At 41.1% G+C, this 25,358-nt stretch overlaps 3 protein-coding genes across 12 annotated transcripts in view; all 3 read left to right on the top strand.

Annotated features, from left to right (window-relative positions):
• The window catches only part of SPATA13 (spermatogenesis associated 13), a 192,894-nt gene extending 182,043 nt beyond the window's left edge, over positions 1-10,851 (top strand). For 9 of the 10 annotated variants that reach the window (XM_084525534.1, XM_084525533.1, XM_084525538.1 and 6 more), the window contains 3 exons: positions 453-825; positions 5,438-5,512; positions 6,762-10,851. In XM_084525534.1, the coding sequence (XP_084381660.1) occupies positions 453-825; positions 5,438-5,512; positions 6,762-6,943 (630 nt within the window). In that variant the 3' untranslated portion in view covers positions 6,944-10,851. The remainder of the gene's footprint in view (positions 1-452; positions 826-5,437; positions 5,513-6,761) is intronic. The other variant, XM_084525535.1, reaches the window with a different exon arrangement.
• Positions 10,852-16,287: 5,436 nt separating this feature from the next.
• LOC311424789 (uncharacterized protein) lies at positions 16,288-21,633 on the top strand. The gene is made up of 3 exons (XM_084500202.1): positions 16,288-16,547; positions 18,571-18,633; positions 20,734-21,633. Exons 1-3 carry the CDS (start codon positions 16,382-16,384, stop codon positions 21,537-21,539), a joined length of 1,035 nt encoding a protein of 344 aa, XP_084356328.1. The 5' UTR covers positions 16,288-16,381; the 3' UTR covers positions 21,540-21,633.
• A 2,414-nt stretch (positions 21,634-24,047) lies between these two features.
• Positions 24,048-25,358, top strand: part of MIPEP (mitochondrial intermediate peptidase) — a 75,785-nt gene continuing 74,474 nt past the window's right edge. The window contains exon 1 of the mRNA XM_084497679.1: positions 24,048-24,281. Coding sequence (XP_084353805.1) covers positions 24,087-24,281 — 195 coding nt within the window. The 5' untranslated portion in view covers positions 24,048-24,086. The remainder of the gene's footprint in view (positions 24,282-25,358) is intronic.

Raw genomic sequence — 25,358 nt, 5'->3', positions numbered from 1 at the left:
ATTGTTAAGGTTGGAACTGCCCTCCAAGATCACCTGGTACAACCATCCCCCTACCACCACTGTCACCCACTAACCCATGTCCTCAAGCACCACATCCAACCTTTCCTTGAACACCCCCAACGATGGTGACTACACCAATAGTTTTTTTTTTTTAATGCTGGTGCTGTAGAATCTTACTTGGATTTATGGTAGTTTTATCAGAACTTGAACCCTCTTTAGTGACTTTAATAAGTGTCCTTCAGATTTATGCATAAATAAAGCCGAACGGAATCACATTCATTGAGTTTGCCTGTGTAAAATTATTTACATTCTGTAGCATTTTCAGATCTAATAATAAAAGTACAAGAAAATGGAATACAGTTAAGACTTGATTAGTAAAATGAGACTGGTTAGGCACATAGTAAGATCTTGAAATATTATTTACTTACTACATGTATAATATATCTTCTTAGGGCCCAGATGTGTTAGCCAGGAGCTCAGAACTCATCCACTCAGGAGAACTGACCAAAATATCAAAGCAAGGCAAAAGCCAGCAGAGGACTTTCTTCCTTTTTGACCATCAGCTTGTGTTCTGTAAGAAGGACCTATTGAGGAGGGACATCTTGTATTATAAGGATCGTATTGACATGGATGAGATGGAACTTGTAGACGCTGAAGATGGCAGAGACAAAGACTTTAACATTAATGTCAAGAATGCCTTTAAGATAATAAACAGAGCAACAGAAGAGATTCATTTGTTCTGTGCAAAAAAGCAAGAGGATAAGAAGAGATGGATGGAGGCATGCGAAAGCGAAAGGAGGAGAGTTCAAGAAGATAAGGAAATGGGTGAGTGCAGGGGTTTCCTCTCTAAAAGGTGGTAATAAAAAAGGAGGGAATATTGCTGTTTTTCCACTCCTTTTTTATGCTTTGTGCAGATGTGCACTCTGCCTTCCGGGACTGTTGCCTCATTCTTACCTGACACGGCTTTTAGCTGTGTAAGCAAAGCCTGTTCAGGTGTGTTTGTCCTGTCATTGTGGGCCAAAGGTCCAGGGCAGCTAAAAATGGTATCTGAGTTACAGTGTAACTATGTCATTCTAGGGCATTGTGGAGTACAGTGATATGTAGGATATGACAACAGGCAGCTCACAAAGACCTATCAGTAATAAAAATCTAACCAAAATCCCAGCAGCTATGTCTGAGTTATTGGCCCAAATATCTGTTCTTAAAGGACACTGTATTATAAAGCCGAGCAGCAGTAGTTGTAGATTTGCACTTCTTTTTATGACATTACCTTTATGTGGAAGAGAGTGGCATAATTCATAAGAAATGCTCTTCAGGCTGCGGATGGCAGCAGATTAGAGTTGGAAGTGCACTGAAGTGGATGATACAGTTTAGAAATTCGTAAAATTTAAACAAGATGCTAAAATCTCATATTCCAATTTCACTCAAAACATCTGGCCACAAGAATAGGAAGACAGGAATAAACCTTAGGTTGCAAATGTAAACCCTTTAATCTTAGAGGATTTCTCCCGTTTGATACTGTTGTAACAATGACAAAAATAAGATCTCGTCCAAATATATTGTAGATGGTCCATCTACAAGCTAAAAAAAACACTTTCAAGTTTACCAATTCATATTCTAAAACCAATTTCAACTTGTTTCTGTTGCACCAGCTGCTGCAATTAACCCCAAGCACCTTGACTCTGGACTAAGTAATGAAGCAGCCACAGCTAAACTTCTCCCAAACATCTTAAAACAAACTTCTCTTGTGCTGAACATCAGGGGTTAACATTAGCACAGAGTTGTAGGGGTTGGAAGGGACCCTGAGAGATCATCGGGTCCAACCCTCCTGCCAAAGCAGGTTCCCTAGAGCAGGCTGCCCAGGTAGGCGTCCAGACAGACCTTGGATATCTCCAGAGAAGGAGACTCCACAACTTCCCTGGGCAGCCTGTCCCAGTGCTCCGTCACCCTCACCATGAAGAAGTTCTTTCGCATGTTGGTGCGGAACTTCCTGGGTTCCATCTTGTGGCCACTGCCCCTTGTCCTGTCCCCACAAACCACTAAAAAGAGGTCGGCCAAATCCCTCTGTCTCCCACACTTAAGATATTTGTAAACATTGATTAGATCCCCTCTCAGTCTTCTCTCCTCAAGGCTGAACAGACCCAGGTCTCTCAGATCTTCCTCATAGGGGAGATGCTCCAGGCCCTGTTTCATCATATTATGGTCCTGTTGGGCACAACACAGATGACTTTCATGAGTTGCTCTGTGTAGAGCTTATTCACACATCTTGTGCTCCTGGGAGAGGGTATTGGCTGCCTTTACCAGTTCACCTAAATGGAACTTTAAAATCATACAGATATTGCAAAAGGGTGAAGGTGATTTGAAGATGCTAGAGTAGCACACAGATGATGCCCAAACAATCCCTCTTTTAACAAAAGTTATTAAAAACCTCAGCTCCAGCATACAACGTGATCAGTAAGCACTGAATAAATCACAGCTCTTGCCCTTTGGTGAAGAGGGCTGAACAAAAGAAGATAAAATTTAAGCATTTTTCATTCCTATTCCTTCTGAGGGATGCTCCTGAGCTCTTCAAATCTTTACACCTCTTCCTGCAGTGTTTTTTTTATGGAGCACTGGGCAAGTATGTTGATGAGGCTGAGTGCTGTGTGTTGGGATGCTTCTGAGGTTCACTCCAGTGCTTGCTGGTGGCAGCAGTGGGTCTGTCTTGTGCAGCAGTGGGGTGTTCCCATTCCATTTGTGGAAGGCCACACTTCCAGAAAACCCCAAGCATGGGGAAACTGCAAAGGTGTAGCAGCTGCAGTCATATAAATGTCATTATTCTACTGGGATCTCACGAGATTCTACTGTGGAACTCATGAGAATCAAGATACAACACTCAGAAGGGGCAGCCATTCACCAGTGGTGGCAGTAATAAGGATGAGATTTGTCATTATAGCACTAGCCCTTATTTAGGGCAAGGTCACAAATCTCCATGGTGCTGAGAGCAAAGATTGCAAGGGAGGGTCCCCAGTGCTTCTGTTCTTAAGGCACTGACTGCACTATGGTGAAGACACGTGCGTGTGCAGCCTTTTCTGCCCATGTAACATCCATCCTGCTGGAAACTTGCTTTTCAAATTATACTCATTATTCAGATTTAGTAGTACCATTTTTGGCATGGGTGTCTTGAACCAGAAGAAACATAGCTGAGTTGTAATAGCCAATGTCCATCCGGTCTTGTGAGTTTCAGTAGCTTGGATGTATTCTCCACTACCCAGAAGACTGCTTGTTTTCCATAAAATTTCTTCTTTTTGGCATAATTGAACATTTCCTTTAGCCAAAACCAGTGGAAAAGCTCCAGTATTCTCAACCTCAGGTTTAAATTTATCTTGTTGATTTTGTGAGCTATCTTGCTGGAGTTTGCATAAAGCCTCTAATCTAACCACTCTGAGAACAAACACATACTCTTCAAATGGCATTTTACTTCTATTTTCAAAAACACTTTGGTCAGGTCATTGTCTCCCAAACCATATCTAGCTTTTCTTAGCTTTTATGAATACATGTGAAGAAAAGGCCGTGGCCAGAAAATCCTTCTCCAAGCCACTAATAGTAACCCTACGACAGTGGTCTGATCTGTGCTGATGAAACTGCTTTCATTTCTTTTGTCCGTTTCCTTGTTTCTATAAAGGAAAGAATTGCAGAATAAAATAAAAGAAACTTCTGCTACCCCAAAATTATGGCTGAATGCTGTTGTATTTTAAGTTAATAGGGTGATTTAGATTAGATATAAGCAGGAAATTCTTCCCTCAGAGGGTGGTGAGGCCCTGGCACAGGCTGCCCAGAGAAGCTGTGGATGCCCCATCCCTGGAGGTGCTCAAGGCCAGGCTGGATGGGGCTTTGGGCAACCTGGTGTGGTGGGAGGTGTCCCTGCCCATGGCAGGGGTTGGAACTGCGTGGGCTTTAAGGTCCCTTCCAACCCAACCATTCTGTGATGCTATCATTTGTAGTAACTTCTTTGTAAATTCATGTTAAAAAATTAAAGGAATTTTAAAAGTATAGAGATATGCAGGCAAATGCAAAATGGAACCAAATCATCTTCTTTATTCTACTTTGGAGTTGCAGTTTTTGTGTTCTTTGTGTGCATGTGAGTGAAATGAGTGAGAGCCCATGCCCCCTGTTGTCTGCTTGTGCTAACAAAGCAGATCCATATATCGCCGATGTCTTGTACACAGGGAGAGGGAAGCAGAATGCCTGTGCGTGGGCTCCAGATGACACCAGACACTTGGCTACCTTTCCTAGCAGATGTCTGGCTTCTCTATACTCAGCACGGATCAGTCACACTTGTCATGTGGTAGCATATAGCATAGACATAGGGTTGGCCACACACTATAGCATCATATAAGTCATGCAACTATGCAAACAAGTACTTGAGAAACCAGAGTGTGGGATCCAGCCCCAGTCTGATGGCAGCCACGACCACATCACAGCCTGCTTTGGTGTCTGACAGAGGACGTGAGGCTGAGTCCTCTGGGTTGAGGGAATGCTGCCCTCCGCAGCCTTCTGCTATGTCTGTGCTGCTAACGGCAGTTCCTTGGCATACACTGGGCACACCATAAACAAGATAATGTCCACCTGGTATCTCGTTCACTCGAGGGTTGTGCAAAGTAGTTACAACAATTTCTGCTTTATGCCCCACAAAAGTACAGAGTTTATGAAGACTGATGTGAGATAATATCGTGGAGTTTGTTCAGCCCACAGAAAGCTTTGCTAGTTTTTTTTAAAATCAAATCTTTTATTCCATGTGGATGAGCAAATAAATACATTAAACACAGAGGGTGAAGCAATGAGAAGGTGGAAGGAAAGTAGGTCGCATCCCCTTACAGAACAATACAAGGTTTGCCATAAGACTGAGTATTTCAAACATAAAGATATTAGGGGTTTACTTGGACCAATTTTGTACTACTGCAGTACCAGTGACTTCAGTTTGTTACCCCAAGTTAGCTCAAATTGCCTGAAAAAAGAAACAGAATCTGTATTTGTGCTCTACTGCTGGGTGGCTTGTAGCTTTCAGAAATGCTAATTTGCTAATTTATTCTTTTTTTTTTTTTTTTCCCATCTGTAGTTATCTAGAGTTATCTGTAGAAAGAATTTTTTTGTGCACTTAGTGACTACCATTTATGAATTTGTAAAGCAAACTTTTGCTATTTATTTACTGGCAAATTCATGTTCTTATTCTTATCCCAGTGAAACTGGCTAAAATTACATGGTGAAGTAAAACATAAGTCTAAAAACTTTGGGTTAAAATTTACCCAAGGATTTACTTAGAATTACCAAAGTTAAGATTTACTTGGAATTACTAAAAAACGGTTAAAATAGTTTACCTATTAGTTTTGATTTAATGTAATCAAACATTAGATTGAAATATTTTTATACCATTGCCCTAATTTACTCTTCTGCATAGGAATGGAAATCTCAGAAAACCAGAAGAAACAAGCCATGCAGAATGCCCGTAAGTCAAGGCATGGAAAAATGAAAGGTGAGTATTTAAGAGCAGCTTCACACTCCTATTTTATTCCAGTGTGTTTAGTATTGGGGAAAAGTGCAATGATTGAATTCCTGAATCTTTTAAAAATTTGTCTTGGGTTTACATGGAGTTCAAATTATTCAGAGTAGCTCATATTTTAATTTCAAATTCAAATACCTTTGTAAACTATCTATGAAATGAGCTTCCCCATCTCCTTCGGACAGCGAGTATTATCACTTCACCGGAGAAGAAACACAATAGGCACAGCAAGTGTTATATTTAAGGCTGTAAGAAAGTGCTCGCAGAGATTAAATTCAAAATGAGGGTTACAGTTTCCTTCCTTTGCTTTTACTCAGACGGCTTTTTCTTCTTTAGTCATACCATGCTTTCTGTTTCAAATGCTCTCATGTCCTTTCTGCTAGCTGCATGTTGCTGAGTGCATGATAGCACACTCAAAATGGCTTCTTCCTATCCTCTCTTGCTAATTTGATAAAAGTGTACAGTAATGGATTAGAAACTTGTTTTTCTGGAAACCTTTCTTTTTTTCCTCTCTTAGAAAACATGATTTTTGTCTTTCCATCTTTAAGTCACATTTGGGTAACCTCTAGGGTAGTGAGAGAATAAATAGAACAAGTGGGAACAGACCAAGCCAGGATTTAGGAGTAAAGGACTTAATTTATCCCTACTGTCTGGGATTAATGCTATCAAAGCATTTTCTCTTTTGCAATCACACCATATCTGTAAAAACCTGTCTTGATTATTAGGGGAGTGGCTAAAAATTGTGATCAGTAGATTCTGTTCAGAATATCCAAGGTCAAAGTCTAAGAACCTTAGCCTGCAGAAATATTTTCCAAATTGAAGAAATGCTTTTTCATTGGCAGCAGTATTTTACCCAGCCTTATCCTAGAACTAACTACAGTAAAAGGATGTGCTTTAAAAAATGTTTTTCCTTTGAAATATCAAAATTTACCCATGCAAACATTGTTGTCAGGCTTTGTGAAACTGCTGCCTATTTTTTGGTAATCCTGTAATGTTACTTGTACTGGTGTTACTCTCTTCTTAAGACAAATCAGTTCAGCAATTGAAAAGTGTAATGGCAGAAAAGGTAACATCTAGTAGCGCTTTCATTTAACATCATGGCAAAATTTATTCTGGCTTTACTGACTATTGGCTTTGTTCCATGCTGCCATGCTGAATTTCCCCCCATATTGGTCACTGTGCTAGCTGTCTCATACGCTTTCTTAACTCCTTCCCGTTGCAGGTGTAAGCTATAACGGGTGTCCTATGCCTCCTCCACACCAAAGCTTGCATCCCATCCATCAGCGCCACATCACCGTGCCTACCAGCATCCCGCAGCAGCAGGTCTTTGCCCTGGCAGAACCCAAGCGGAAGCCATCCCTCTTCTGGCACACCTTCAACAAACTCACCCCGTTCAAAAAGTGAGAGGCCAGGGGCCTGGGAAGGACGCTAGCACAGGGGGAGACTTATTCCAAGGAAGGACCTTGGAGACACAGTTAAGCTTATTTGAGCTCCGTGAATCTCCAGTTTTGGAGGAAAAACCTTAGGCTCCCTTGAGCCAGAAGTACCACCTTTGTCTAGAAGAAGAATGAAGTTGCTCAGCACTGCTCTGAAGTAAATGTTGCCAGGTGCCAGCATTGCTGATGAAGAGTGGTTCCCCTTCTGACAAAGACAACTTGCTGTTACTCTAAAGCAGCAGTATTGGATCTGTTTCTTAGTTAGGTTGAAGTAATGATGGAATCATGCAGGTCATTGCAACATTTCATTTTTCTTAACCTTATGCTGATGGCCAAATTTCAGATAGGGAGGAGTTTTTCTTTAAGGGTATGTCAGCAAGGAACCTTGGGAGAGTTTTCTCCTTTTGGAGAACTGGGCAGGGGCCACTCATGAGAATCGGGTGGACAGATCCCATATGATTAGCACAGTGATGCAGAATTTGGTAGACCCTAACCCTGCCTTTCTTTTTCTATTAAATTGCCAAATGGCAGGAGAACATCCCACAAGGCCTTATCCATATTCCAGATTGGAACGGGGAAATTTTATTCTGTCATGTAGAAACATGGACAGAGTGCAAAACGGACTGCAACGATGTGTGCATTTCTTGCATACAAGTGGAGCAAACAAGAGGAGCCAAGGGCATCTCTGATTTCTTTCAGTCAGAGCAATGTTCTGCTTGCATGTATGCTCTTCAGTATAGAGCTTTTATATCACTTTTTGCTCACCTCTTAGCCTGGAAGACGCTTCTTTGTATTTCCAGTATGCTTATTTCTCTGTGAAAAAAAAGTATTTTTTGTTTATTTTTTTTTTTTATTGGAGATAATGTGAATGTACAAAGTCGGAGTTGAGACAGTACGATCTGACCTCTGACTGCTGCCTGTGTTGCATAGTTCTCACGCTTTATACTCTTTATTCATATAGCTTCACTTAGAAAATGGATGAATGGTAATGTAAATATCTCCATTAAGTTCTTGAAGCAGTCTGGATCCATGACTCTTCTACATGGGCAATCAACAGTGGGTTGTGACCAATTATTTCTTCACTAAGACAGAGAAGTTCTTACTGGGAGGGACCTGCGATGGATTTTTGTGTCAGAATCATCAGTCTGTGTTGGAAGGGGAAGGACCTGACTTGAGCAAGGTCAGCTCTGGTCAGCGTCTGCAATACCTGATCTGCATCGAAATAATTGGCCCATGACATGAAGTTGATTTGGTAGACTAACTTTTAAAATGCCACCAAGAAGAAAACAGGATCTCGGTATTTTCAGCACTGATCATTTCTGCTTGATAACTCACTAAGGATGACAAGACTGCTGGTAATATGGAAGGAAAGAAAAACTCCATATGTTTCAGAACTGATTTGTTATGAATGTCTTTCAGATATCCTATGCTGCTGATTAGGGGCATTATTAGATGATAAGGATAGATCCAAGAGTATTCTCTTGACAAGGGACACAATCAGCTTTGTCATGAATCTGTAATATATGAAGAACAAACAATGGGCTAGAGGCCAGGCATCTTAAAAATGATGTAAAAAAAGCCTTATTTTAAACATGTATTTGTTCCTACTACTATTGTTACCTCTCTATTTTTATTTATAGTCAGTGTTGTGAAGCCCACTAGTCTGATGATTTTGTGATTTAATAACTATGTGGCAACTTCTGCAAAGCCCAGGTTTCTAGTTTTGATTTTGACTGACATCTTTGACAACTGTACATTTCAAATGCCTTGTGTATATAGCTCAGCAATAATGCAAAGTCTGGTGATGCTCAGCCAAATAGTTCACTGCGTAGTGAACTTCGTTGCTTGTGCTTTTCCATAGCAATGGAAGATGACCTGAAACAGCTAAGAACTGGAAATATGCACTGACATTTTCAATGACTCAGCTTAAAGACACTGCACAGGAAAGTTAGTGAAAAAGAGCTGTCTGGGTTCTGTTTTCCTTTTCATTTTTAAAACAAGCCATCTCCTTTCAAATTTTTTATTTTTATTTTTAAGATAATTCTGAATACTTAATTTAAACAGAAGAAACAGACTTCCAAAAGCAGGCACAGATCCATGCTCTTCCACTGAAATGAGCAACCCTTTTGTGTTTCTTATATACTCATTTTTGTGGGTACTTGCCATGTTCAGGCCTGCAAATCAAAGTGGTGCATGTACCATGGAAATGGAGACTTCGTTTTGTTTTGTTTTTCATAATCCCATTTTGAAAGATTTCTTTTAGGTTTTAAAAAAAGTTGGATTGCAGTGCACACCCAGCTTGACCTGAAGACATTATGAGATCCACACATACTTAGATATTTGTCTTTGAAAAAAAGATTTTCTGATGTATCTTCTGACATGTCAGTGCCCATAAAGGCTCTTCCCATGTAGTGCTGGTGCCTTAGCCCTAAAAATGAACAGAAATGTTTGCCTATGGTTTTGGATGCAGCAGGTTTTTTCACAAAGAGAACTTAATTTCAGAGAAAAAGCAAATGTTTCATGTTGCAGATTACTCAGGACCATTTTATAAGTAGTGCCCTACATATAGATGTGGTTGTTTTGTAATATTCTCTGTGTCTTTCTTTGCAGTCTGATCTTCGATAGATCAAGGATGCCAACACAATGTGCATTTTATTGGGCTATATGTTTATTGGTCAAGGAATGTGCTGGCTATGCAGCAAGACTGATAAAATATGATAAGAACAGTCAAATTTAGACTACACCATTATCTTTTAATCAAATTATAATTAAATGAAAACACACAATTAAATTATCCAACAATTAGGGCAAATATTTACTTGGGGGTCGGCCTGACTTCAGAGTCTCTGGGGAAAAGAGTTGCAAATAAAATGTAAAAGTTTGTATTCTAGCACCTCTTCCCTTGAGCAGAACATGAAAGTCCTGATCCTCCTGATGACAAAACTTTTCAAAAGGTGTCTTTTCCTCTCGCTTTTGCATGCTTTAAGTTACTGTAAAATATTCTAGGGCAACTACTAAGCATATTTGTGCCTCGTTTAGCTAAAGCACAGACAGAGCCTTCCTGATGGCCTGCTGAGCAGAAAACCTCAGACTTTTTGCATGAGATGCAGTAAAATATAATTGTCCTCAAATGTGTTCCCACTGAGTTAGGAGAATGCCAAACCATAATTGCATCTAACTCAGAGCATTTGATGTATAAAATAATAAGATTGTTTTACAAGTGGCTCTTGCCATGCTAAATTTCATGTTGAGTTTTAGTGGTCAGTGTAATAAAGGAGTTCAAAGACAGACTACTCAAATGTTCCACATTTTAGTTGTCTTTTGAAAATAATTATAACAGAGTTTTGGAGCCAAAGGTCTTTAGCCATAACTAACACAGTATCTTTCTTTGACTGCCTTTCTGCTTTTTTTTTTTTCTTTTTTTTTTTCTATATGTGGCATTTGTTTGTAGGAGATGCTTTCTGAATGATCTCTAATTTAAAACAATTGGTTGTAAATACTAGGGATGACTTGCATATGTATTTTATTTTGACAAGTGTTTTGTAACATTTTATCTTGCATCCATTGCTTTGTGCATCTTACCATCTGTGTGCTGTTACACGTTGTAAATCAAATGTCCTGGCTACAGAGCAGATGAATTGGCTGTTGACGGCTGAAACAGTATGTATAGGACTGCAGTAACTTGATGTGTATTTGTTCTGAAGTAATTGCATTACAAGATTTATTTACTCTTGGAACATTGTCAAATGAATCTATTTTCTGGAAATAAGTACGAACTTACATTCCCATTATTTTTCTCTTATTGTACATGTTTTAATTAAATAATGTACAGCTGAAGTTCCTCAGCTGGGTCTTATAAAACTTTATTGTACAGTTTTAAAAGTGTTGGATTTTTTTTTTTTTTGTCTACAAAGTCTCTTCTGCGAGGCAAACATGCCTCAACTATCATTTTTATTTTATTATTGTAAAAAGAAAAAAAAAGTTACACCATCTTCTGTTGATTTCCCAGTAACAGCTACAGTACTTCCCAGCACAAATACAGTTTAGCAAACTACCGAACCCCATTCCAGGGTTGAATGCTTTAATATTTAGGCAAAACCCATCCTTGTTACTGTCCCAGCAACATGCAGCTATTCTTATTGTGCTTTACCTTGTCCTAGCTGTCCTCTTCTACAGTACCCCTTGGCAGTAAAAGTTGGAGGTTCAGCTCGCTGCTCTGGCTGGTGGAGAAAAGTCCCTCCTGCTGAAGGCTGTGTTAAACATTTTTGTTTCACTGAGACACAGTAGCTTCAACAAAACAACATATTTTGCTGAAATCTTTTCACAAAAAATGTTTTCGTGAGCTCAAACGCTGGCAGAATAATTGGACTTGGGCTTGCTGACTCGTTCTCCCTCCTGTCAGTGTCCATGCTTTCATCTGTATTTCTTGGTTCACCTCACAGCTGGGAGTTTCACAGGCCTCTAAGTGCCATTGCTGCACAGGTTTGGTGTTGAGTGCTAAGATATCAGAGCAAAAGGCACAGTGATCACTTAGCAAGGTTGGATGTCTGGAAAAAACACCTTGAGCAAATGCTGGAGTACAATGTCAGGGCCCGGAGGCTTCCTTGACCCCATGGGTTGGACCAGGTGACCCCCAGAGGTCCCTTCCAACTTAAACCATTCATCTGGCCTCGGTCACCTCATCTGTGCATTTTATTTAACATTCCTGTAGACAGTGCGTTTAAATTCTTCAAGAGCTGATCTATCAGGTGGAGCTTTTAGTTCATGCACAAACAGACAGCACTGCTTGTCTTTTTTCTAATTTTTTATTACTATTTTTCCTAAAAGACAGTAAAGGGCACTACGTGACCTGTGCTTGCTAACAAAGATGAGGATTCAGGCCTTTCTGTGTTACAGTATCAAAGCAGAAATGAAAAAGTCATCCATGGAAAACTGCACGTCACCTAGTCTGTAAGGAAAGCGCAAGGAGTATTCAGTGTGTTCCTGAACGTTCTTCAAAACTCAGTGATTCTCTCCTAACTAGCTGGAGAACATGTAATTGTGAGAAAGTGTCCAAACTGTACAAACTGCAGCACAACTGGGTAGGGTTTTGTTCTGGTTTTGTGGTTTTTAACCTTATATCTGTGTTAGGTTTAGTTCACTGCAGCCAGGACTGACTTCTCTTCATCCAGGTGAGTACATAGGGTTGGAAACTCACATCTGCTATTAAATATTTAGGCTCTGCTTTTAAATAAAGAAGCATATGTTCATACACATATCTATTTACACACACCTCTCTTTAGACTCCACGTGGCATCCCCAGATAACGTCTGCTGGCACTTAGGGTGGGCAGCACCACACAGGTGACCCACGCCTACCGCACCTCCCTGTGTGCCTGTGTCACACCTTATGTTACAGTTGTGCATCTTCCTGCGGGAGGTCTGGGCAACATTTTTTGGTCTGTGGTGAGTTACTTTAATATTTTAGGCATTCAGAGTGGGCCAATGGATTGCTCTGTAGACAAGCAGAGGTTGAAATACATCGGCACTGCTGGGGTCTGATGACAGCAGCCTTCAAAAGGGGAGAGAAAGGGGGCACCAGTGCCCTTCAGGGGCTGAGTTTCACTCAGAAAAGCCAGGATGATGTGGGATTTATTGACTATTTCTTCTAGTGATTTTAGGAAAGACGAAATTGCTTCAGGAGGAAGGAAGAGCTCCAGGTGCTCCCGAGGGACTTTGCTGACAGAACCAGGGACACTGCTAATTCCTCCTTGTTTCTGGGACATGGGGAATAAGGCAGAAGGCCCAGTATGTGCACCAAGGTAAACTTTCAGTAGGTAAATTAGCTAGGAACAGTTAGCTTTGGCCTGAACCTATGAGCGTACCCCAGACTTTGAAGATACCTGCTTGTGAAGGGCTGATGAAATATCTAAAAGACGCACTGCTAATACAGCTGGATATAGCTTCGCTCAATAACCACTTATCTCATGGTCATTACTGCCATGTTCAGCTCCTAACAAAGGTAACTAGCACAGCTATCAAAACAAAATAAAATGCTGCTATTCCTGACATTCAGATGCAACATTATTTAAGAGAAAACGGTGAACTTTTCCTTCTGTGCATTTATTTCCAATGCATTTTTCTGTGACGAGACAAGAAACTCTTAGAAAATGGCTGATGGTAATATTTGTCTTTGAGGCTATTCTTACAACAGAAAAAAAAAATCCTACAAAAGAAAAGAAAGAAAAAAAGCATCACACTGGACTAACGCTGTTTGTCTAATGGGTAAGGAGAAAAGGATTTGTTGTCGTGGCTTTCATGTCTTCTCATTAGCACAGTGGTGCTGCTAATTTGGCTACAGAAGTTCATTGAGGGAGAGCAGCTAATTGCTGCCCGTTGTCCTTTCTTTCTCTTTTGCAGTATTTTGTATTACCACAGGGTGGTGGTGAAGAGCTTAGTGAACACTACTCACTGCTCTGTTGTTCTGATGTTTTTTTATGCTACTAAAAATGTTACTTGATGCACAGACCGTGCAGGCCATCTCTTTGCAGTGTCGGAAACCTTTTCAGGAAAAAAAAAATAGGGTTCTCAATCACTTGCAGAAACCAGGGTGAATCAAGGCCACTTCTTATAACACATTAGCTCCTTTTGCTATTGGTTTTTATCCTTCACTGTTCCCAATCAGTATTTATGGAGCTGCACTCTTCGTTGCTTTGCCTCTGCTAGTCCTTAGAGAGCAGCAATTTCAGGAAGATGCAGTGAAGCATCAAGTTATAGCTCCTTCAGATTTAGTTGCCAAGAATAAATTTAGGGGCACAAGAGCTTTGACTGATGCTTGAGCAGCTAGATGGAGCACTTGCTAATTACACATGAAAAAGCTCTTTATCGTTCATTTTATTTACGTCAACTCAATCTTGTTACTTCTTTTCCATAATCACATAATATTTGTAATGTCATGTTCATGGTATTGTTAGGTTTTAGTTTCTATACTCTTTTTGTCCCTACTTCCATTACAAATTGCTTGAAACACAAACTAACTTTATACATTTTTTTTAGCACAATAATGGCATTAGAACTGCCTTCTGTCTTAAAAACCAACCAAGCTAGCAACTGTATAACACATTTGTGTAATGGAACAGATAAATCAAAGCTTTATTAATTCATTTTAACAATTTTATTTCACATAACAGTGGTAAAAGCCAAAGTACAGAGCACTCCAGCTTACTACCGGAATAAATAGAAAGATTCCAGTTTAGCCTTCTGTTTTAATTATTGAACAGCTCTCAAAATTAAATCACTGACCTTTGAGAATTTAGTGACCAAACAAGTGCTTGTCCTCAAGGCACATGTTTGGAGCTTGCATTCCTTTACAGGAAGCTTTTATGCTCTGATGAAAGATGGCCAAGATCATTGCAAGAACAAAGTGAATGAGGTAAGACCAAAGATCCTATATGTAGAGAGAGATGATGATGATGATGATGATATTGTCATTGTGTGGCGAGGAGTCCATATATGGGGACCAGATACCTATTTTTAAAGCAAGAAACACCCTCTTAAACAACTGGGAATAGGGTTTTCTGTCGGGGGACAAAGACCGTCAGACTTCTCTATGGGGTGTATCAAATCCTAACAGCATCCCACAGACCACTTCTTCCCTTTACACTCCTCTAGAGTCCTTTGACTAAGGTAGCAAATGTTTACATAGCTCAGAAGTAGAAAATGTTTGATGTATTTTAAACTTTTCAACTTCCTTTAGCACAAACTACCAGCAGCAGATGAAGAGGGATTTTACTGGTGGGTGAGCAAACACTTCTCTGTAGATTGCTGGTGAAGGCACCATAAATAACGCTTCAAGTAATTGTTGCAAAATTGGGAATGTTTTGGAAGGCAGAAGGAAAATATTAAAGGATGTGTCCCCAGGGTCTAAGGTCCTACCCTATAAATAAAGTTAAAAGAATATTTAAATCAAATATTCCTATAAAGGTGCAATCATTCTTAATGAGAAGATATTAATCTGTCTCTCTTTTTATGTGGTATCTGTGTGACTTGTTTTGTAACTCTGAAATGATGGTGGCAATGCTAGCTAGTATTTGAAAAGTAATACTGATCTTAGTGTTATTTTTTCATTAATGAAAGAACTGATTTAAAAGCCAAATATGTAAAATTTACTCATTCTGGCTACTGTTTTTATCTGTACACATATTTAACCTCTATAGCCTAAGCTTCTGTGCATTAGACATTTATGGACATTAATTCCAAACAGAATAGACATTAATTTTGTTTTTATTTCATTTGTCCCTTCTTCTAACCTCTTCCCATTAATTACTCTTACACCGCCTTATACCAGAAGCATCCAGAATTGTGTACTTCAGTGGACTTCTATGCAAAGTTATAAAATAATAAGGATTCTCCAAGAAAAGGATAAAAATAAGATGGTTTTGATGTAGCATAGTTGCATGAGAGGGGGAAAAAAAGACTAAAGACCTATTTTTGCCAAAAAGTCCTTATTTGATTCCTCATTTGACTGGATAACTAAGGACTCATTGAGTCCTTATTTGATTCCTCACATCTTTGCCCTCATCTTGCTCTGCTCCAGCTCTGACCCTCTGTGAGGTCATTCAACTTATTAACCCAGAAAAAGACTAATGCCAATAAAAGAAGAAAAAAACATGATTGCTTTGTGCTGAGTTAGTGTATTGAATTGCCTTAGTTCACCTCCTGCAGGAACCACAGCCAGTTTGTGGGAGATGAGAGGTACAAACAGTCAAGAGCAGGCACAGGGAGACATGTGAGTGGAGGAGACCTGTTTCTTCTCAGTTGTGAGCCGTTTGACTCTTAAAAGGATGTTTTTTCCTTAAAAAAGATGATAGATAAATACTGGATTATTAATGGCCAACACAATCTGATCTGAAGACCTGAGAGAAGAAGGATTTCCTTACAGACTTGAAATGCATAGGGTACTGTTTGTAGCAAGTCTTTCAAAAAGGAAGGAGGGAGCTGGAAGTGGTAGGCCAGCTACCTGCATCAATACCTCTGTGGACTGTCTTTGCAGAGTTATTTATTTCCACAAATCACACTGCATAAAAAAATACCAAACAGAACCCAATGCTCCAAATTATAGGGAATTAAGGTATATTGTAAATTTTGTAAAGCTGAGTTAAAATTTTGTTAGTCTAATGAAGCTATGGCTGATATTCCCAATAAATTAGTATTCAAAATAGTGCCCCATAGATTCCCAGCTTGTATTTAATGCTACACAGACACCTGTAAATGAAAGAAAACAAAACAATAGATATGGTGAAAACCCATTTCCTTTTTTCCTGCTTTCCCAACCCTGCATCCTCTTCTTGGGCTCACAAGCTAAATATGAGGAAAAAGACACCTTAATCTTAAATCTTTCAGCCAAAGTCATACAACCTATCTAAAGAATGAGAAGCTGGATCATACTGCTGGCTATTGTAGTCAGCACAGAAGAGGCAGAAAAGCAGGACGTCTGTACCCAAGGGTATCCTGGCATCCCTGGCAATCCTGGACACAACGGCGTACCAGGTCGTGATGGACGCGATGGCCTGAAAGGCGACAAGGGGGATACAGGTACTGTGTTCAGCATAAATGATCCGATGTATGGAGTGTTTTCCTATTAGTTCCCAACAATGTCTGTCACTCTGCATTAATGGATCATTCCACCGAGCCTCCAGGAAACATTTCAAACTCTCATCACTTACTTGTTTGAGGATGAAAATATAAGAAAAGACCTAATAATTAAAGCAAGACAGCTATTACTACAGAGAATTTGGGTCAAAGGGATAAAAACAACTTAAAAGAAGAAAGACTTTACTTACTTTGTATTCTGGGAGCATTTTCAGGTCCATTTGAAAACTGATAGTAACTATACTTCTGTAAACAACTTCAAGCCCGCTAAAAAACAACAACCATGTAATATGAAATGTTCAGCAGTAGTAAAACTTCTCTTTCTTACCTAAATTTTACATTTGTAGGACTTGATTCTGAGTGTGCCTACTTGCTGTAACTCAAGCACCTCTACAGTGGAGTTCAGGAGAGGACATGGTTGAAAAAGCAGTGTAGGATTTATGTCTGCTGTAACAGGCTGTAGTAGAGATTTACATATGATACTGAAGACAGGTAATCATCACAGCCACCTAAAGGTAATAACTGCTGTGTACTTTGAGCCTCAGGATAAGGGTGGCGTTTGCATCCGTGCTGGAACATCAAGGCCAGGGTTACACCAGGTGATGATCCTGTGGACATGCGGACATTTAACACTTCATCACAAGTGTCACAAGCCCAGCATGCGAAAGACAGGACAAATGCAAATCTGCTACTTCAAACTTGCTCACAATTTTTGTAGGGGAACTGTTCCCCAGCAGGGTATATGTCAGGTCAGCTATTCTGTGGCATCATGCAGGGGGTGTAATGGTTTAATGCATGAGTGTTTAATAAACACTGTTACTGTGTGCACAGATCTATCCAGATCAAACTTGTACTTATCACGTAAACACTTCTGCCGAGTCCTGATCCTGCAGATTGTGAATCAGCCTGTTTCAGTAGAGTACATAGTTTAGTACTTAAACCAGTATCAGGTCATTAGTCAGAAAGAAATTACCTTAAAATGTCCTACAGTGTTTTACCGTGACTTTCAATCCACAGGAAATGTCTGCCTTTAACAGACCTGGTTGCTGGTGTGATCACAAAGACAAAATCTGATTTCTTTATCACTTTCTTTACCAGTGAAGTCTACACCTCCACAGGAAGTGCATTCTGCAGAACCAGTGCTGAAGGTGTAGCTTGGTGTACATTTCTTTGATGGTTATACTGGCATAAGCAGGAACCTCTGCTAGAGCCTTTTGCCACCTCTCCACTCCTCTCTTCAGTACACCACAACTCTTTGTGTGGCTATGCAGTGAGTTGGATTGGTTGAAAAATAATCAGGACTTACAGTTTGGACAATGAAGAGTCACTCGCTGCTTCCTGCCTGCCCTGGAGCACTGAAAGTCAGATCTACCCACTTTTACTCTCCTCAGTGACTGCTAAAGAGTTACTTTGAACTCTCTTGTTTTATAAACAATTTACAGAATTCTCTGTCAAGCAATCACTTCTGTGCTCCTTCTGCATTCAGTGCCCTAGTCTTGCTTAAAATGAAATCTTTTAAAATCCAGGAACCAATAAAAAAATCCATGAGCTTCTTAATAGGCAGGTACAGTCAATTGCCATGATACAGGAATCAGGAGTGAATACTTCCCTCCGATCTACAGGCAACATTATTCCCCTGTGATGTTTCATCACCATTGGTAAACCCCTGCAGGTGTCTTTTCTTGGGGGGGACAGTTTATCACTGTTTCACTACATGTGAATTTTACTGTCAGTGTAAAACTTCTTTCTAAATGCAGCTTCCTTACTCTTCCTTACTTTCTGACTCCCTGTCAAGTCTCCCCATGAAATAAAAACATCAGCAGTGGCACCCAGTAGTCAGGAATAAGACTACTGTTTACATTACTGTTTAGCCAGGCTTGAAGAGGAAGGATCAGAGCAGGATTTGAACCCCATTTTCTGGTAATTTAATAGTTTAATGAATATCTGTTTTTCTCTTCTGTGCTAGGTGAAGCAGGACTTCCTGGCACTCCAGGGAAAGATGGCATAAATGGAGAAAAAGGCCAAAAAGGTCAGAGAAGTATTTCAATGTATTAGACACCTATCAACTGTTGGGTTTGTGAGTGCTGGACATGCTATACATTCTACCTGTAGTGAAAGTACCATTGAGATTAAAAAAGACAACAAACCTTTTCGGAAGTGGTAGAGGCTGCACAACCATAGTGACAATACAAGAGGAATTTGTCTCCTATTATTCTGCCTCTGATGCCCTACAACTTGTCTGCTCAGCCCTTTACCTCACCTTTCTCTTCTCTCACCCCTCTGTCAGCTGCTGAGGAAGATGCCACATCTGCAGCTACCTCAGGAAAATGAGGTTCCTGTGGCTATGTGTGCAACTTCAGGGAAAGATACTTCAAAAGGAATTACAGAAGACATGAAGTATACACCTAAAAATACAGGAAACAGGATTGATCTTATTGAATCAAGCAGGTACCAGACCCAAAATCTGACAAGGGAAGGCATCTACATGTATTTCTAAAGTAAATACATGTGAAACACATAAAAGACACACAGAAAAGATTCATCCCCTGCATGTTTTCCATGTTTTTGTGTAATCACAGCTCAGACAGACAGTCTGGAGCTCAGCCAGCAGCCTTAGTGGTATCTTAAAATATATGCCCATGAGACACTAGTCCCATCATCTTGGTTTAAAATGGCATCCAAGACCTTTCAATAAAGGGTTGCCAGATATCCTATCTAACTGTCAACTCATCTCAGATCTCATTTCTCATACTATTGTGATCTTTTTATTGTCTTGTCATGGTGACCATAAACTTTTCCACAATTGTAAGTGCCCAACCAGTGAAGATCTGGGAAACATATGCTTCTTCTGTTTAGCCAAACTATGCACATACAGAAAGCCTCCTGTGTCAGCTGGATGTACATATGTAGAGCGACTTGTGCATAAAAACAGGTAATGAGATGTTGTGCAAGTTGTGTCACATCATTCTGCACAAATTCAGAATCTCAGAAATGATGGACTTGTGCATCCTTGGAGTAATTGTGCATGGGTAAATTTGTGTTTCCAAAACCATGGAAACCTGCCAAATACACTGTGTCCACGTTCTCTGAAATCCTTACAATAACCCTGAAAAATAACAAATGGTATATGCATTGCACAGGTGTAATAACAAGTTGCACTACATACCTCAGACTTTTCTACAGACTGTCCCCAGTCCTGGAAGGAAAAAGAGACATGAGGACACAAACATTTAATATTACCAAAGCTACTTTCTTTTCTTGTGTCCTTGTCCTCTTGGATCTGTGCTGCTTTTCCCAAAGGCTCACTATATAATCTCAGTTGTTTTTAGCTCATTGCTGCTGTTAAATACTATCAATTGCAAACTGAGAACTGTAAAGGGAAAATGCAGCATTATTACCAAGATCAGAAACCAGAAGATTTTATGCAGAAATGATTGACAGAGTATACATGTATGAGCATTATGGTATCTTCTGGCATTCATGTCTATCAGCTGCTAATGTTCCCTTCACATCAGGGGACCTTCATCAGCAAAAACCTTGTGCAGATGGATTTTCAAAGGCTTTGAGCTTTCAGTCCAAGTCTGAATGAAAAATAAATAGATCACGTGGCTGCAAATACCAAGATCAAAAAGCTTCTCATTGCACTTCAGCACAATCTAGGTAACCCAAGCAAAGTCCCATCATGAAGAAATTACAGAAACATGTAGCAGTTTAGGTCTGGATGTTGCCAAAGTAGAAGACTTTGCCTGATTAAATTGTGAACCATCTCCTTCACTTATACCAAAAGCTGAAAATAAGCATCTGGACAGATGCTGCTTGTACATGAGATGATCTGAGCTGTCAGTGCTATCATCATCCTAGAGAAAAGTCACACCTTCCTTTCTTTGAGCTTATTCTTGCTGCTTTCAGCTAGGGTACCTGTCTTCTATTGGCAATAGCAGCTTCTTCTGGCTCATCCTGAACTTACATGTTTGAAACGTTGTATGTACAGTGAGCACAGTATGAACAGTGGTGACATACAGCTATACTTACGTGTCTTTGTGCTGAAACTCCTGTTGTGTCTCAGTAATCCGTTGGACAATCACAAGAATGCCTTTTTTTTTTTTTTTTTTTTTTAACCTCCATTTAGGAGCCAATGGGACTGTTGAAGAGAAGGGGAACAAAGGAGATAAAGGAGAAAGAGGACGACCTGGGAAGCTAGGACCAAAAGGAGTTATAGGGTCAGTGGGTTACAAGGGCCAGAAGGGAGAACTGGGTCTTCAAGGACAAAAGGGGTTGAAAGGAGACATTGGGCCTATAGGTCCAAAAGGGACAAAGGGTGAAACCGGCCAGCCTGGAAGAATTGGTATGCCAGGACCAATTGGCCCCACTGGTAATCCAGGTCCTAAAGGTAACACTGGAGATCTGGGGCCACCGGGTAATCCAGGAGTTCAGGGGGAAAGAGGCTTGAAAGGTGACAGAGGAGATAAGGGGAACATAGGTGCCCCAGCAGTCCTGCCAAGGAGCGCTTTCAGTGTCGGCCTTACGGTTGCCACCAAATTTCCTCCTCACAGTCAGCCGATCAAGTTTGACAAGGTGCTGTACAACAGTCTGAACGACTACAACCCAATCACTGGCAAATTCACCTGCAAATTCTCTGGTGTTTACTATTTCACCTACCATATCACCGTCTACTCGAGGAACGTCCGAGTAGCTCTAGTGAAAAATGGGGTCAAGATGTTGCACACTGTGGACGGGTACCAGGGTGTTGAGGACCAGGCGTCGGGAGCTGCCATCCTTGAGCTACAGAAAGGAGACGAGGTGTGGCTTCAGGCTCACCGAGGAGAGACCTTCAACGGGCTGTTTGCAGATGCTGATGATGATACCACCTTCACTGGGTTTCTACTGTTCAGCACCTCAGACATGCTGGACCCATTGCCATCACCCGCAGCGTAAATCCATGCTCTGTTAATCTATGACACCGGTGAACTGTTGTTTGCTTCCTACCGATCCAAGTTTCAGAGTGTTGTAAGGTGCTTTATGAAAGTCAGTGCTGGTTTACTTGCTTAGTATTCTTCTTCAGTAGGAACTACTACTAATAGTAGTTCCAGTCCTGCCTTTTGAGCATTTTTTGAAAGGAAATAAAACCTATCCACAAATGCAGTATGTCTGTGTCTTTTAGTCCTCCCTAATAAGGTTTAAATCTGCTGTCCAATTTCAGCTGAATCCAGTGGAGAACAGAAAACATCCAGGGAGTTATGCCAACAGCTAATCAGGAGATCTAGGACTGCAGGAAAGGATGGGACAAGGTAGAGATTTCTGTAAAAGTTTATTATTATTTTGTTTGTTTGTTTGTTTTTTTACTGCCCTGCAGTGATAGACTCAGAGGTATTAGTAGATGAAAAAACAAGTATCAGCAAGCCATGTGCACTTGCAGCACAGAAAGCCACCCATATCCTGGGCTCCATCAAAAGCAGTGTGGTCAGCAGGGCAAGGGAGGGGATGCTGCTCTGCTCTTGTGAGAACCCATCTGGAGCCAGACAGTGATAGAATAAGATAGAATAAGATAGAATAAGGGGGAATGGTTTTAAACTAAAAGAGGGGAGATTTAGATGTTATGAGGAAGTTCTTCCCTCAGAGGGTGGTGAGGCCCTGGCACAGGCTGCCCAGAGAAGCTGTGGCTGCCCCATCCCTGCAGGTGCTCAAGGCCAGGCTGGATGGGGCTTTGGGCAACCTGGTGTGGTGGGAGGTGTCCCTGCCCATGGCAGGGGGCTGGAACTGGATGGGCTTTAAAGTCCTTTCCTACCCAAATCATTCTGTGATTCTCTGACTCTATGAAGTTATCAGACTGAGAAGGTGTAGGGTCACACTAGTAGGATCTATAGGAAACCAGGCCTATACAAACACACACCACAGCTCTCTGCTCAAGAAACAGCTTACTGTGCAGTAGTTTTAATGACCAAGTGTTAAAATACAGCTCAAGACTGTAGAAATAGCCCTATTCTGAAGGGTTTGTATTAGACTCCTTTTTGTTCCAGTCACAAATTCCAGGTGTTTATTTATTTATTAAGCACTCCTAATCGACTGTTATCAGCTTGGTTTTTTAAAACACAAAATAAAAAATTCCTAATATGCATAAATATTTTTTTTGATTGCAGTTCCAGTACAATTGGTTTTTGTGATTGGCATCTGCACAGGAGAGGGCAGCTCTTCAGGGTCTGCAGGGCTGGGCTTGATGCATTACTGAGTTGGTAACTTACAGCAGTACATACACCAGTCCTGAAGGAGAACTGTTTAAAAAGAAAGTGGGACAAAATAAAAGACACATTTTCAAGTTCTGGAATTAGGTAGACCCCTGCCATATTGTATAAGTATTAAACAGTAGTTACCTCCAGGCCAGTTCATATCTAAGTGGTAAGCACATGTAGACTTGTAACTTGGTTAGTTTGCATCCAAAAATTATATATAGTTTTTTAACTTAGAATTAGCATTGTCTGATACCTCCACAAAGCCTGCTTGTTCTGTGTAACAGATGAGATTTGTTGCAGCTGAGCAGGATGTTAAAGACAACTTTTAAATATGGTTCTTTGCACTCTGTGCAGCTGAAGGTCTTAAATATAGCAAAATGGCATAATAGATGGAAATGCCACGTGATTTTTCTGGCATGGGGCAGATATTAAATGCCAGTGCAAAAACACAGCATGATGTTGCTGTAATTCAGAATCCACAGGTGCAAAAAAGGTTATCCCAAAGGAATAATAAGCTTCAATTTCTGTGGTTTTGTTGGTTTGTTTTCCTCGGGTTTTCCCCTCCTCTTGCCCTAAAACTTAAAAATACAAAAGATTCTGTTAAAATGCACTTGCTACCCTTAGAAGCGAATGAAGCAGAGAAGCCAACCGGCTGAAGCCAATTTCATGGTTGGTGTCACAAAATTACGTGTAAATGCAGTGTAGAAGACTGAGGTCTAACTTCTGATAATTTCTAACACTACAGGAGGCAAGGAAAAGTGGACAAGTCACTGATAGTCCTGATAGTCACTGAAGTCTCCGTAATGTCACTGAGCCTAGAGTTTGCATTATAAACTTAAAATGAACACAGTGAGATGAGTTTGAAGAAGGATGGCTGCACACTCATGCTTCAGCCCTTTCCTTGACAGTTTAACTATTACGAGGGAAAGGGTTATGTGAGCTTTTCGATAAGGGGTGCTTTGTCCTGTAAGCCACAGGCTGTACGTTTGCGTCACAGAAACACCTAGACTACAAAAATGCTTTCAAACACATTTATTTATGAGGAATTTCTGTTATTATAAGGCACTATGAAGCCTTAAGCTGCTAAAACAACCGCGGATTTTCAGAGCCCATTGCCACCCAGCGCAATGGCGGAGCCCGGCTCCTCCTCAGGGCCGGCCGCGGGGAGGTGGCGCTGCCGCCCCGCTCCCGGCCTCCCCGGCGCCGCTCCGCTCGGCTCCCTCCCCGCCGCCGAGAGGCACCGGGCCGCTCCGCCATGCTGGCCTGCTACCGCCGGGCCCTCGGCCTCACGCTGCGGGGCTTTGCGCTGCGGGGCCGGGCGGTGGGACCGGGACCGGGACTGGGAGTGGGATCAGGGCTGGGGCTGCGGGCTGTCAGCACCAGCTGGAGCCCCGTGGGTGCCGCCTTCGACGCCAAGCAGCAGCGCGGCAGCGCGCCCGGCAGGGAGACGGTGAGCGGAGGGCAGGGGGAGGACGGGCTGGCGCCGGCTGTGGGGAGGGGGAGTTGTCCAGCCTGATGTGGAGTTTTCCAGCCTATTAAAGTTCTGTGGAATACGTATTTGTGCAGTGTGGGGTGGAAATCAGGGCTCTGAAATACAGCCTCTTTGCCTGATGGGATTTGAGGACAGCTCGCTGGGAACTGAGGGAATTGGAGTCCCTTCCTGGGATGAGGAACTTGCTCCAAAATTGCCAGCATTAGCTGCAGTGGCAGAATAGGGCAAAGCACCTGGGAATGTCCCAGACACATCCGAGATGATGCTTTTGCTTCAGGACATGCACTTTGACAGACAACCGGTCAGTTCATAGCTTTTCCACTGAAAACTTGTAAACTACCTGCAAACCTGTAACTGACTGCTATATCAAGGGGATTACAGAAGGCACATTGTAAAGGCCCACAGATTTTCAAATCCAGATCGGGATTTTTATATGCTGAGGTTAAATTTGGGAAGAGATGGATGTATGAAACCATCTGCCTTGTACTGTTAGCTGCTGTGATTAGCAGGTAATGAGATGCTCATGTTGTGGTTGGGCAGTTACAAAGGGAGTGTATTACTTGCAGAGCTGCTGTTTGGTTTATAATATATATATATATGTAAATATATATATATATATATATATATATATATATATATGCTGCTGTAGGCCTATATCGTGGTACTTTTCCAGCAGGTAGTGTTAGCAATTTTGTGTGATCTGCAGCAGGACCTTTTAAATTCTCTTCTGCTAATGCAGAACATAACAGGTGTCCATGGCTGCACTGCCAAAGCCATGCTCAGTTTGTTTAAGGCTTGGTAAGAACTTCAGGAACAATGTTCATACCATAATATTCTTCAGTTGCTGCTTGTCACTCCTTAGACATCTGGTTCCAGTACTTGAGGCTCATTTCATGAGCCCAAGATCACTGGTGAATATCCACAGCAGCTGGTCAAGTCATTTACTGCTCTGACACTCCCTTTACTCTTCACATTCCTGGATGTTTCTTTGCTTCAGAAGGATGTTTTTCCCTAATTTCAGGATGCAAGTAGACT

Source organism: Aythya ferina, assembly GCF_964211825.1.
Source record: "Aythya ferina genome assembly, chromosome: 1".
Lineage (NCBI taxonomy): Eukaryota > Metazoa > Chordata > Aves > Anseriformes > Anatidae > Aythya > Aythya ferina.
The sequence above is the reverse complement of the archived record's forward strand: the minus strand, read 5'-3'. Positions and strand labels throughout refer to the sequence as shown.

What these genes read in the sequence shown, in the direction of transcription:
- LOC311424789 (XM_084500202.1), top strand. Translation starts at nt 16,382, where the DNA reads ATGAGAAGCTGGATCATACTGCTGGCTATTGTAGTCAGCACAGAAGAG. An exon ending in AGGCGACAAGGGGGATACAG is followed by an intron (nt 16,548 to 18,570) that starts GTACTGTGTTCA and finishes CTTCTGTGCTAG; the next exon opens with GTGAAGCAGGACTTCCTGGC. An exon ending in TGGAGAAAAAGGCCAAAAAG is followed by an intron (nt 18,634 to 20,733) that starts GTCAGAGAAGTA and finishes ACCTCCATTTAG; the next exon opens with GAGCCAATGGGACTGTTGAA.